Below are 14490 nucleotides of genomic sequence, written 5' to 3' on the forward strand. Positions count from 1 at the left end.
GACTGCACATTGGACATCGCCAACACAAGCTTTCAGCAGTTAGCTGGGGCAGCTGTTCTTCGGCGCCAAGGTTGGCTTAAAGCGACTACCTTTAGACCAGAAGTTCAGATGAAGATATTGGACATGGCCTATGATGGGGAGTCACTGTACGGGAAGCATATAGATTACGTCCTTTTGGCAATCAAAAATGACACAGATACCGCAAAATCTTTAGGTGCTGTACAATATAGACGCATACCTTTCAGAGGACCCAGAAGGCTAGGATTCTCCACATATCGAGGCAGCTATCAGTCGATTCAGCAGTATCGACAATATCAACCTCAGTACCGACAGTCGTACAACCAATCCTCTTACCGTCAGTCATCATTGGCTGGTTTCTCTTGCCAGGGTGGCCGGAAGCGAACACAGCAACAAGGCCATGACTCTGCCGGAAAACAATGAGCTTCTCAGCGTGGCAGTCAACCTTACCCCACTACCCGTGGGTGCAAAAATTTCTGTTTATGCACAGCGGTGGCACAAGATTACTTCAGACCGCTGGGTGCTGGACCTCTTCACCAAGGGTCATACACTAGAGTTTCTCCAGATACCACCTACCACCTCGCCCAAGGGTCCCCCTACCACTCGTCTTCACTTATTGCGCAAAGAAGGTTTGATCATGCTCCTCAAGAAAGCAATAGAAGTACCATCCACGCAGAGAGGAGCAGGTTTCTACTCTCATTTCTTCCTAATCAAAAATAAGTCAGGAGAATGGCGACCGATTCTGGATCCCTGCAATCTCAACAAATTTCTCAAAAAACAAACATTCCGGATCGTAACACTTTCCGATATTCTGGGGTGCTTAAACGAAGGGGATTTCATGACTTCTCAGGACATGGAAGACGCATACTTTCATATCCCTATCCATCCAAAACATCGAAAATATCTGGGATTCACAGTGGCTGGCACCCACTATCAGTTCAAGGTGCTCCAGTTTGGTCTAAAATCGGCGCCACGGATTTTCACCAAGTGCTTGGCACCGGTAGCAGCGACTTTGCGATCCAGAATGCTCCATGTTTTCCCATACCTCGACGATTGGGTGCTCAAAGCTTCGTCGAGGCAAGAAGCCAAGGTTGCTACAACAATTTGTCTCCGTCTGTTCAATTCGCTAGGGCTCACTTTGAACAAGGGCAAATCAAATTTAATTCCAACTCAGAACATTCTATTCCTCGGAGCAACCCTGGACACTGTCCAGTGCAAAGCATTCTTGTCTCAAGAACGTAAAGTGCGCCTTCAAAAATTAGCAACAACCATTTCAAAAAGAGGGTCAGTTTCTGTTCGAGCATTCAAATCGCTCCTAGGAATGTGCTCCTCAGCGATCAACTTGATACCTCTAGCGCGGCTCAAAATGAGAACTCTTCAAGAGGAATTGCAGAAACAATGGCAACAGGCATTGGGTTCTTTCGAGGATGTTATCCAAATAACCACATGTATGGTGGAGGCACTCCGTTGGAGGTCTCAAACAGCAAATCTTGCTCAAGGTCTCTTTTTTTTTTTTTTGGAGCACTGTGTCCCACTAGTACGTGCCCTTATTTCATGATCAGGTGGGCCAGTGTTGAGGGCAGAGTATTAGAATGTGATAGCATGTTGTGTGCTGTTAGCTGTCAACAATGTATTTAAGGCCTGTGACGTTGGTGGTTCGGTCTCCCTGTAATCCATGTCGCATGGCCCAGCTGTTATACGATGCAGTATGTTAAGTAGTGACCAGCATTCAGTCTGTGTGTCTCAACCATTTTTTTGGAATCGCATGATCTTGCCCTTGTTTTTGAGATCATCCCCGGTGTGATTGCAACATCGGTTCATGGGGCAAGGTAAATGTTCCTCGGTGTCCGCCGTATTAACGGCAAGTCCCAAATGGGGATTGAGGGAGAGTAGGGAAGGATTGGGCCCTTGGGGTGCAGGGACCTCGGCCAGCAGGAGCGGACTACCGTCATTTGTTGGAATTCAAGCTCAGGGCGGGTGGTAGGGGTCAGACAGCCAAGTGTAAATATTTGTACGTACAAGCGATGATTCTGGATGGTTCAGAGTAACTTGTTTCAAGTTGAGAGTTTGGATATATCTTTCCCTCTGGTGTCATACAGACTATTCATGTGATATGGAAAAATCATCTTCAAGACTCATTTTTTTTTTTTAATTTTTTTTACTTTTAGATAGCTCAAACTAGACCCGAAGGTATCAGAGCGCTTTACATGAGCAGCAGTTGCGTTACAGTTGGACACATTCATTTTTTTCACGCCCCTCTATATATTTTGAATATAGTAAGGTGGTTCATAATCCATCTTCTTATTGTTTATTTCCTGCGTTGCTAAAGCAAGGCTAATTCTTATAGCCCCATCTCATACCCTTCTACCCGGTAAATAGTCATGGGGATTGGTGTACAACACCATACAGTAGCCATTGCAAATGCTTAACTCCCTTTGTGTGACTCTTGTGTTATAATAAATGTTAATGTTATGTTACGTTATTTATTTGTAAAGCGCTCAAATCACCCAGGGGCATCTTGGCGCTGCATAATAGACTAACAATCCAAAACAGAGAACCGAAAAAGAGGGCTAAAGGAAGGTTCAGAACAGAAAGGCTTTCAGTTTTTTCTTAAACAACTCATATCTGGGGATGGATTGTAAAGCATAGGGAAGCTGATTCCAGTATTTTGGGGCCAGATATGAGAAAGATCTACCTCCCGTTCGGAAGAGACGGAACCGGGGAACTAGCAATAGACCATGAGAGCTAGATCTAAGGTTCCTTGAGGGAGAATATTTAAACAATTTTTTTTGTAAATAGAGAGGCCCTCTGTTGTTATAGGCGATGTAGGTGAAACAGCAGATCTTAAAAAAGGATCTCTTTTTCACCGTAAGCCAATGGAGTTCTCTGAGTAACGGTAGAGAAGGAGTTCCTGCAGGGCGATTTAAGATCATCCTTGCAGCAGTATTCTGAACTACCTGTAGTTTGGCTAGGAGGGTCTCACCTACTTCTGCCATCAGGGCATTGCCGTAATCCAAACGGCTGGTGATCAAAGCATGTACTAGGGTCCTACGATGGTTAGTAGGCATATAAAGAAGGATTTTCCTCAGAAGCCGTAGACTGTAGTAACATGCGGCAGATGTGTTGATGATATGTTCTTTCATCGACAAAGCCCTATCGATTTTTATTCCCAGATCATTGACTGAAGCCTTGGGGGTAGAGGCAATACCCAATTGGGTGGGCCACCAATCATTTGCCAAAGACCTCAGTTGCTCTGCCTAGTAGCATGACCTCTGATTTGTCTAGATTTAGTTGAAGATAGTTGGCCGTCATCCAGTCATATATTGTCTTTAGGCCGTTAGCAAAGCGGATTTTCTCATTCTCTAAATTATCTCCAATAGTGAACATGAGCTGAGTATCATCTGCATATGAGATGATGTCAATCTCGGTTCAGCAACTATGTACTTTTTTACACTTTAATATTTGCAATTATACCCTTTGTGAATGTTCATTAAAGACAAATTACCCAGAAAATGGTGGTACTTAGAGAAAATGTAAGGTGCTAAAATGCCGAAGGAGGAGTTCAAGTGCAGCAAGTTGTTTTAATTAAGAAACCAATTAATCACCCTGACTGAATGTGTTTCCCTGTTTTACAGATTCAACAAATTCAAGTGACAACATCTACACAATGATTAATCCTGTACCGCCTGGAGGCAGCCGATCGAACGTGAGTCTGTGTTCTCATAACTTGCGTGTCTGATGCCGTAACAAATCATAATTAGCTTATCAGCTGGTTAAGATGAGCCATCTTTAATTGATTTCTGCCATTTGTTAGCAAGAAGGAAAAAAGACAGGCAGCTAATATTCAGTGAATTCTGGGATATATTTTTGGAAGCTCTTTTTTATTTTAGGAGTCCACTTGATGGAAGCGTCAGGAATGCAAAATCACCTACATATATGCTAATTAACTTTACTCATGTGAGTCTTCTCTTAGCGTTTAAGTATTTGTCTTTGCCCAAAGAAGTGAGTGGGAGCGCGGGTGCAGAATGGGGTTGGACACTCCTTGCATTTTGTAGGGCTCCAGTCAAACAAAAGTCCTTGGTGTGAAAGCAAAACCCAGTGACCATTGTGAAGTTCTGGACTTTACTGTTGTACGGTAAACTGTCTGTTTCTTAATACAAAAAGTAGTCTGTAATGCACTTTCTAACCTTTTCGTGCTTCAGATTTTATCTCTCAACATGTTTTGTCCTTGTATTGTGTAGTGGTAGGTCAAGAAACCGTTTAAACCAGTGGGAGCACAGAATACAGCTTTAACAACCTTAGCTTTGCCTCCTTTTTTCAAAACCTGTCCTTTGTTTTTATTCTCTGCTGCAATCGTAAACCTGTTTTCTGGTTGTTTTTTCATTTTTCTGTAATGAACTCTATTTTGTCCTGATTTTTAGGTCTGGGTTTTCACAGTACAGCCACCAAAGAGATCTTTTGATAAAACAAACCTAAAGTGGGCTTTGGGTCTGCTTGTTTCAATCACTGGACTTGTTCGATCGTCTCTTGGCTCAGCACTGTGCAGAGTTCATCTCTCCTCTAATGCTGTTGGGTGTTTAGTTGAATTCTTCCACTTCCACTTAAGTGCTCGTATTGAATTTCATGATGGGCTATTTTACTACTGTAACTTTTTCTGGTTGCTCTGTTTGCACCTTCCTGTGTCTCGCTCTAATGTTGTATGCGTTAACACATCAAACCAAGACCTATTTGCTGTAGCAGTGCAAGTTTTTATACTATGCACATTTCATCTGCTGAGGCCCTGATCCACTCTGCCACTAGCGTTTTAGCTTCAAAGGTTGTTCTAGTCCTGCTTTGTGTTTTTTATTTGATGTAGCAAAAGCTATGCCACACTATTGTCGCAAGAGCACCTGAAACAGTGTTGTGTATTCTTTCGCTCAGATGCCTCGAGATATAATAGTCTTGGGGAAATAAACTTGAAAATACAATAATATTGGAAATAAAAGGTCAGAATGGATACAGATGATTATAATGGGTTGGAGTAAGTCTAACTATTCATTTTTAAATAATTGGTTATGGTAAACGTTAATTGATCTAAAAAATGAAAATGAAATTCTGTGATTGACCTCTGAATTCCCAAGAAAAATATTCAGAGGATATGGGGAAAAATAAAAACTCTCAGATGTTGACCACCTGACGTTAATCCCCCTGACTTGAACCACATGAGATTAATGATAACAGAAGGAATACGTTAAACCCTTCAGTTATGAGGTGCTGTAGATGGAACAGGTTTGTGTGTGGGGATGGGTGACCCAGACTAAGAAGTTAGGATGTACTTGGAGAAGAGGTGGGGACACGTACCTGTGGATTACAAGACAATTCTTTGTACACATACTTCCATTTCACATTTAGATGGATATTAGACAAGCCATACTCTTCCCCAATTTCAGGAAGTCCTAAAGAATAATATTAAAGCATATACACAGTCCATAGATTGTTCTTCACTTCCACCTGCGATCTACATATTATGCACCACACTACTCCATGTTCAGGAAATCTCCACAAGTAAGAGGACCAAAAGCTGGTTCTTTAGACGTCACTGTTTTTGTCAGTCTTTCTCTTCACAGTCCTAGGTTTACTTGTGCAGGTAAGGATTGCCAGTAATGAACAAAAAAAGTACTGTGGTACCTTAAAGTTGACTAGGTCCCTGATAAGAATTGCTTCTGGCAGGTAGACCAGGCTTTATCCAACTTCTTCTTATTTTGCTTTGACACCCATAAGCCTGGAGTATCCTGGGGCCTTTATCAATTTAGTTTACCCAGGGTCCTTTTAACTTTCCTAGTATAAATACTTGCTCCATAATCTAATCGTGCTTAGTAAAGTGCTGTAAAAATTGACTGAGTTCTATTGAGCCACCCCTTTGATAAAGTAAGTCATTTCATTCTTTTTGGATTATAAAATAGATATAGGGTGGGAATCGGAGAAGTAAGGGCAGCAAGTCAGTAATAGCGCCTCCCCAGACCATGGCAGCTAAGATACACTGGGTGGACTTAGCCGTTTTCAAGTCATTGCTTAAAGGTGTGCCTCTATTTTGGCCTTCTACAAATTCTGGTAGTTTAAAATACATTACTCACTAATTTGCCATTGATATACTTCCCAAGCCCAGTGGTTTTTATAATATTTAAAGCAACTCAAATGTTTAATCTCTTTGTATGGCACTCCTCCGCTAAGAGTCCTTCCATTTTTAGATCTCGCCTACGCAGCGCGCATGCGCTGCATAGGAGGAGACCTTTAGGAACAGATTCACTTTTTGGGCCAAAAACGTGCACGCTTTGCATTGCTTTCAATGGCAACGCGTGCATGTTTGGCGATTCCCTTGCGGGAGCGAGCTTTGAAACCATCTGTTTGTAATAAACTTGCAACCAGATGATGCCCCTGCTCGCTCCCGCAAGGGAAACGCTTTGTGTGCTCTCGGCCGCACTTCCCCCAACCCTCCCTCCTCAGCTGCATTCCTCGCATCCAACGGCGTTTTGCCTGCAGGAGCGAGCAGTGCCTCCTTGTTTACATAGAAAGGGTCAGCTTGCCTGCATTACTGAGTATATCGTATGTGTTTTAAATAATCGCCCAATAAAGTATTAAACCTGAACCCGCAGCTTTGTGGCCTATAAACTGATCCTGGCACCTAAGCATTTTAATGAACTGCTCTACCTCTCTACCACTCCCCCTCTCTACCCCTCTCTCTCCCCCCCCCTCTCTCCCCCTCTCTCTCCCTACAACTCTCTACCTCTCTCAACCTCCCTCTCTATCTCTATCACTATCTCTATCTCTATCTCTCTCTCTCTCTCTCTCTCTCTCTCTCTCTCTCTCTCTCTCTCTCTATACCTCTCTCTCTCTCTATACCTCTCTCTCTCTCTATACCTCTCTCTCTCTCTATACCTCTCTCTCTATACCTCTCTCTCTCTCTATACCTCATTCGCTCTCTACCTCTCTCTCTCTCTCTCTATACCTCTCTCTCTCTCTCTATACCTCTCTCTCTCTCTCTATACCTCTCTCTCTCTCTATACCTCTCTCTCTCTCTATACCTCTCTCTATCTCTCTCTATCTCTCTCTCTATACCTCTTTCTCTCTATACCTCTCGCTCTACCTCTCTCTCTCTCTACCTCTCTCTCTCTCTCTCTACCTCCCTCTCTCTCTACCTCTCTCTCTCTACCTCCCTCTCTACCTCTCTCGCTACGTCTCTCTCTCTACCTCTCTCTCTCTACCCCTCTCTCTCTCTACCCCCTCTCTCTCTCTACCCCTCTCTCTCTCTCTACCCCTCTCTCTCTCTCTACCCCTCTCTCTCTCTCTACCCCTCTCTCTCTCTCTACCCCTCTCTCTCTCTCTACCCCTCTCTCTCTCTACCCCTCTCTCTCTCTACCCCTCTCTCTCTCTACCTCTCTCTCTACCCCTCCCTCAAGCCAATAGGTCTCCCCTTTGGGACCTTATAAGTGTTTAGTTATCCAGTACAATATCCTTGGTACAACAACATAAAGTGTTGCATGGCTAAACACTTATAAGGTCCCAAAGGCGAGACCTATTGGCTATGCCAATGCTTGTTTAGCCTTCCTCCTGCCTTCCTGATTGTCAAAGGGTCTGTGGAGCGGTCCTCTTTCTGATATTGATTACTAATTGAGAAGTTGGTGGGAACAATAGTGCACACACATCACAGCTAAGGCAGTGGTACCCTCTCAGCCAAGAATAAACCTCTTTTAGATGATGGAAGACCAGTTTAAGGACAAATATCTTTATCCCACACCTCTTGTGTTCCTTTTTCTGAGATCTGCAAGCAAACAGTATGGGCTGCTCCACATTTCTTAAATGAGTGCTAAGCTAGATATCAGTCAAGACAACAAATGGTCAGTTTGGTTTTGATCAAGTTGTTGTTTCTCTACTCAGTGCACTGCTCCCAGAGTCTAGGAATGGAAGGGTGATGTATGTGGATGTAATGATAATAAGATGCTACCCAGTGTAGTAATTCAGTGAGATTCATAGGCCCCTCCAGAACCCCTTATTCCCTGGCTCAGCTAGTGGTTGTGTTAATGTTTATTTTCATTCTTCTTTTTTTTCTTTTTGTGGAAGTAACTGGTAGGTAATCTATAGGACCTGGCCCATGCTAGAAACATTTTAGTGTTTGCCCCCTTGCTTCTTTGTTTTCAGACTCAACTTCTATTCATGATAGTAAGTGGCATAAGCTATCCATAAATGATGTAAGTATGGTGTCTGCAAGTGCTTGTAAGTTTGTGCAAAAAGGTACGTTTACTTTATTTGTAAGATGGCACATTTTGTAGATCAACCTGCTAAATGTTATGAATTAGTGAACTGTGATTTCCTCTGTTCTTTTTTTAGTTCCCTATGGGGCCTGGTTCTGATGGACCCATGGGAGGCATGGGTGGAATGGAGCCGCATCACATGAATGGATCATTAGGTAAGGCACAATCTTCTGAATGAAAAGTTTTGTGAAGTCACACCAAATATCTGACTATATACCTTGCAGTTAACCTGGTCAGACTGTAAATGGTGCTATGTGAAAGGCATACATAGCTTTGTTTGCTATTATAGAGTTTAGAAACATAAAGATTCTTACGTATTATTGTAAGAATCTATTTGTCACATGGAGTGCTGTAGACTCGCATGCTGTGCATACTCCTGTCATCTAGTGTTGGGCTCGAATGTTTGCAGCTTGTTTTTCTTTGAAGAAGTCTTTTGAGTCACACGACTCAGTGACGACTCCTCTTCAAAGTAATGCTTGTGGTCATCATCTTCAGATTGTTTTTCGTACATTGGGTGTAGGTGTAGTGGAGCTAGATAGAGTTTTAAGTGATGGCATGCATCGTAAATGAAAAGAAAGAGAATATCTCAAATATGTGCATATTATGTGGAACAACCAATTACTTCTGGAGAAGTGGGTGGTGGGCGCATGTGAATCTACAGCACTACGTGCTTACAAGTTCAGTAGCGTAATCCCTTCATAGTATGTGTGGCTGTAGATACACATGCTGTGCATAGACTGTTGAGCTGTTCTCCCCATGCAGTGGCTGGTCATTAGGTGTTTCAGAAGCTTGGAATAAAGTTCTCAAAATGGCTTGTCCTTTTGAGGCCAGTTGGCGTGCGAGGACATCCACACAGTAGTGTTTGGTAGATGTGTGTGGAGTTGACCAAGTAGTTGCTTTATGAATGTTAGCTATGGGAATATTACCTAAGAAAGCCATGAAAGCTACCTTCTTCCTAGTAGAACATGCCCCAGTGGGGACCAGTAGAGCCTTTTTGCCTTTGGCATAGCAAGTTTCAATGACTAGATTAATGACCCAGGGCGCAGAGGTGAAGAACTGAAGCACTGAGGTATTTAAATCTTAAATAAAAGTCATTGACAACTCAATATTAGAGCATAAGAACAAAATGATGTTTCTGAATGCTTTTAAATGGGAAAGAATTAAAATGAAGAGTTAACTTGATGAAATTCTTCATTTTTATTTTCTCCTATCTCAAATTTTTAGATTTACAAACAGCGTGCCTCTTGCTCCCAGTGGACAGTAGACACTACCATATGTATAACTGAAAAATGCAGTAATGTTTTTAATGGGAGAAATTTAAAGTGAAGAAAAATATTTCTATGGAACATAGTCAATATTTCCCCCCAATTTCAATTAAGCCAATTATGTCTTAATACTTTATGAAGTTTGTGTCTTCACTTTAAATTCAATCCGAGGGGAGTCTGGGAAAGCATAGCTGGGGAATTAACTGAACCCATGGCCTCGTCCGTGTTTTCATACTTGGAGGGATGGAAAACATTTATATAGATTGTCCCCAAAGTGTGGCCACAGAATTGCTCAGAAGAATGTGCGCAGACTGTTACCTATGTTTGCCAAAGTACCATAACCCTAAAGGGCTTGTGAAGCTTTCTTGCCCAGACCTTTTTATTTTTTTTTATTTTTTTTAACACAATTTTTATTGAAAGTAAAACCAAACACACAGCAGAGCAATAGTAATGTCACACTAGGTAATCCTATCCCGGCATAGTATACAAACGGACACTGGAGAGTACAGACCCCGCCCGCAGGGCCGCCCACCGCCTGTCAAATCCACTAGAACAGCAACCCATAAACAAACTCACCCATACATCGGGATCGGGGAACCCAGTCCCTACAGCATATACCTTGCGTCTCAGGGGCCTCAGGTCACCTCGGTCGCCCCAGCTGCACTCAACGCCGCCAGTCTCTCCCTCCTCAGTTCCACAGTGGGAGAAATGCAGATGTCTCCCCGATATTTGTTCCAGCGTCCCCATTTAAGATCCCATTTCTTGGGGCACCCTCAACCCTTATAGACTGTTTTCTCCGCCACCATGGCCTGATCCATGTCGGTGGCCCAGGTCCGCAGATGTGGCACCGTGGCCACCCCCCACTTCTGGGCAATGTTCTTCTTCGCAATGACCCACCCCATGGCCGACCATTCCTGCTCCGGCTGGGTCAGATCCGTGGTGTCCCAGATATTGAGGAGGCAGAGCTGGGGAGAGGGGGTCAGGGGCTTGCCAATTGCCCGCACCATCTGACGAGTGACGGCCTCCCAATAGCGCTGGACGTGGGGGCATGCCCATAGAAGCCCAGACCTTTTAAGGTACAGTAGAAACTACACTGGGCACAGTGTGCCATGACAGAGACAAAATATTGGGAGACCTTGGACTTTCAGAAGCTGAATGCCAGGGCGGACGAACTCAGCTGCCGGTGCTTGATGAATCACGAATGACGTCTTCACTCGGAAGTGGTGCAAGGTCTCTTTCTGCAGTGGGGAGAGCCTTGGTTAGATCTATTTGCCACCGAAGAGAACGTGCAATGTCTTTAGTTCTGCGCGTTGGAATTTCCAAGGCTGCACTCACTAGGCGACCCTTTTCGTCACGAGTGGAGTTGCGGTCTGTTGTACGCCTTTCCGCCTATACCACTTCTGCCCAGAGTGCTGAAGAAGATTCGGCACGACCGGGCCCAAGTCATCCTTGTGGCTCAGGATTGGGCATGAAGATACTGGTATCCCGAGCTACACAGCATGGCGATCGATCCCCTGATCCGACTGCCTCTTCGGGAGGATCTCCTGTCGCAGCAGGAGCGGATGGTCCTCCACCCGAAGCTGTCCAGCCTCCACCTCCATGCGTGGAGATTGAGCGGTGACAGCTTTTGATCTTCCTCACGAAGTCTGTGATGTCATTCTGGCAGCCAGGCGTCCTTCCACTAAAACGGTATACGCCTGCAGGTGGAACAAGTTTGTGGAATGGTGCGCAGCTAAGGGTGTGGATCCCCTTTCTGCCCCTCTTTCCAAAGTCCTTCTGTTCCTTCTTTCTTTAGCCCAGCAGGGCTCTGCTCTGGGCACTATCAAAGGTTTTCTTTCGGCCATCTCCGCCTTTTTACGGCTTTCAGATCAGCCTTCTCTGTTCAAGTCCCTGGTTGTTAACCATTTCCTAAATGGCATTACGCACACGTTTCCTCCTGTGCCGTTCATAATGCCTCAATGGGACTTGAACCTTGTCTTGACATATCTGATGTGTGCTCCCTTCGAGCCCCTTCATACCTGTCCTTTGCGTCTTCTCATTATCAAGACGGCTTTCCTGGTAGCTATCACCTCTGCCAGAAGAGTGAGTGAGCTCCAGGCTCTTTCTTCCAAACCTCCTTTCCTTTCTGTTCATCCGGACAAGGTGGTTTTAAGGACCCATCCTTCTTTTTTGCCAAAGGTTTGCAGACCATCACTTTGCCCACCTTCTTTCCGCCTACGCATTCTTCGAAAGAGGAAGATAGGCTCCACCGTCTGGACCCAAAACGTGCGCTCTCGTTCTACCTGCAGCGCACACGACAGTTCCGGGTGGATGACCAGCTCTGTGTTGGCTATGTGGGCGCAAAAAGAGGTCAGGCTCTGCACAAGCGGACCATCTCTCGGTGGGTCGTTCTCTACATCAAGGCCCGTTACTCATTGGCTAAGAAGGAACCTCCTGTGGGGCTACTTGCCCATTCTACCAGGGCGACGGCAGCCACTACTGCCTTGGGACGCGGCTTCCCCTTACAGGACATTTGTCAGGCAGCTTTGTGGGCTTCGCTGCACACGACTTTCTGGTGTAATCTTTTCGCAGACCCACCACCGGTGTTGGTATTGCTGGGGTATTTATTCTAAAGTAGGGAATCTATCACTAACTTGTCTCTTTCAGATGCACAAGTTACTACTTGTGTAACGATATATCTGTAAGAGACATTAATTAGTGATAGATTCCTTACCGCCCCACCAACCCTCCCCGTTCTGTGACCTGATTTCTAGGGTTAAGCTCCTCCCTTTCAGAGCCCTAGTTTCTTGGCACCAGTGGTCAGTTTCTTGCATGGCTCTGCGTTCCTGGCGCGGAAAGTAGTGTACAGAACTGATACCAGCGCGCATGGGTGACACTTAAGTAGTCTCCGTGACGTCATTTCGGTGCTTACGACACCAGCGACGGATGCGGAACCGCACGACGCCACCTACTGACGTGCAGGGGTACTGCTAGCAAAACTTTCCGGATCCAGTCTGATGCCTGGGGATATTCTAAGGTAGGGAATCTATCTCTAACTAATGTCTCTTACAGATATATCGTTACACAAGTAGTAACTTGTGCAACTAGTTCGGAAGTCGATAAATTGCGAAAAAAATGGAAAGGACAAATTTTTAACACCTCTTACTCTGCCTTCGTTAGAGGGTCAATTATTTGGTTTCGGAATGGGGTACCCTTTTTGTTAACGGAACAACAGATAGATACAGCGGGGCGTTTTGCACTCTTATTAGGCAAACTAGATGGTATCCCAATAGTCATTTGCAGTGTGTATGCTCCCAATTATGAACAGAATACTTTTCACACTAATCTCAACACTACTTTAATGGATTGGACAGGATACCCCTGGGTCGTTGGCGGGGACTCTGTTTTGGATGTCCATTTAGATCGCTCTCACCCTCCGGTTAGAGGTGCTGTAACCACCAAAAACTCGGACTTCCTTCATGCTTGGGCCACGGGTTGGACAATACAAGATGCATGGCGTGTACTACATCCCAATAGCCGGGAATACTCACTCTACTCCCCTTCGCACCAATTTCACACCAGGATTGACAGAATTTTTAGTTACAGGTCCTTGTGACCCCTGATTGTTGAATCTACATACCTTGTCTGACCATAACCCACTTGAAATACTCCTGGAATGGGGAGGATTCCTACTCCGGTCCCAACCTGGCGGCTATGGCCACAAACCCTTGAGGACCAGGTTTTTCGACACACATCAAGTACGGCCATTACTGATTACTTCGCAGAAAATGATCAATCCGCATCCTCCCGATTAATTGAGTGGGACGCATTTAAAACATTAATTAGAGGCATGGTTATAGGGGCCACCGTGGGAGCCCGGCAGGAAATTCTTAAAAACCTAAATTTGGTGGAAGACTCTCTTAACAACCTAGAAACTACAGCTATTGGCCATCCATCTCAACAGGCGCAGCTACAAGAAGCCAGAATTAAACATGCGGAACTCCTTGAACGACTCCGCCTAATAGACTATAGCGCATACACGTAGTATAGCCATAAAGAAGCAGATCAAGCAGGGACTCTATTGGCACGCATGATGCTCCCTCCCCTGTCCCGATAACAGAAATGTTCGAGGCATATGAGCTGCAGATTGTACACTTAGCATAGATCGCCATCTGGTGTTGGGCCCGGATGTTTGCAGTTTGTTTTTCTTCTTGGACAGTCTTTGGAAGTCACGAGTTTGGTGACTCCTCCTTCGGTCCGTACTGCGCATGGGCTTCGGCTCCATCCTCAGATTGTTTTTTTCCGCCATCGGGCTCGGATGTGATACTTCGTGCTCCGGCTTCGAACTTCTACGGTTCCAGCCTCGACGGAAAATCCTCGATTCTTCGAGTTCCTTCATCATCTTCATCTCTCGAAGCGGCACTTTCTCCATCCCGTTCATCGACACCGGCCTTCGGGCCCTCCGCGACTCCGGTCCCGGCCGATGGAAAGGACTCCGTTCAAAAAGTGCCCAAAATGTGGGTCTAAATTTCCCCACACCGACCTCCATCAGGTGTGTAACCTTTGCCTCTCTCCGGAACACGAGGCTAGAGACTGCCCCGCCTGCAAGTCTTTTCGATCGAAGAAGACCATCCGAGATCGAAGAGCTCGACGCACCATGGCGCACTCATCCTCCGCAGCTCCACCGGACATCTTCGGAGACGACGCCGAAGCTTCGGGGCAAACACACACCGAGCAGGAGGAAGACGTCGTCAGCGCTTCCGAGGCCGACGACTCCGACGTGGAGGACATTACACCAGCGCAGCGGGCCGTGAGTAATATGCCCCCTCCTACCCCCACACCGAAAACCAAAGAGACTCAGGTTACTCCCTCGCCTGCCGGCCTGGGCAAAACCAAAACCAAAACTTCGATCACCCCACCTTCGGGCCCGGTGTCGAAGC

The 14490-nt window shown here is 45.3% G+C and overlaps 1 protein-coding gene across 4 annotated transcripts in view; it reads left to right on the top strand.

The window, feature by feature from the left end:
• Positions 1–14490, top strand: part of SSBP3 (single stranded DNA binding protein 3) — a 339288-nt gene that overhangs the window by 283660 nt on the left and 41138 nt on the right. For all 4 annotated transcript variants that reach the window (XM_085602561.1, XM_085602562.1, XM_085602560.1 and 1 more), the window contains 2 exons: positions 3654–3724; positions 8383–8461. In XM_085602561.1, the coding sequence (XP_085458687.1) occupies positions 3654–3724; positions 8383–8461 (150 nt within the window). The remainder of the gene's footprint in view (positions 1–3653; positions 3725–8382; positions 8462–14490) is intronic.

The sequence above is a fragment of the Triturus cristatus genome, chromosome 4_2 (genome assembly GCF_964204655.1).
Source record: "Triturus cristatus chromosome 4_2, aTriCri1.1, whole genome shotgun sequence".
Lineage (NCBI taxonomy): Eukaryota > Metazoa > Chordata > Amphibia > Caudata > Salamandridae > Triturus > Triturus cristatus.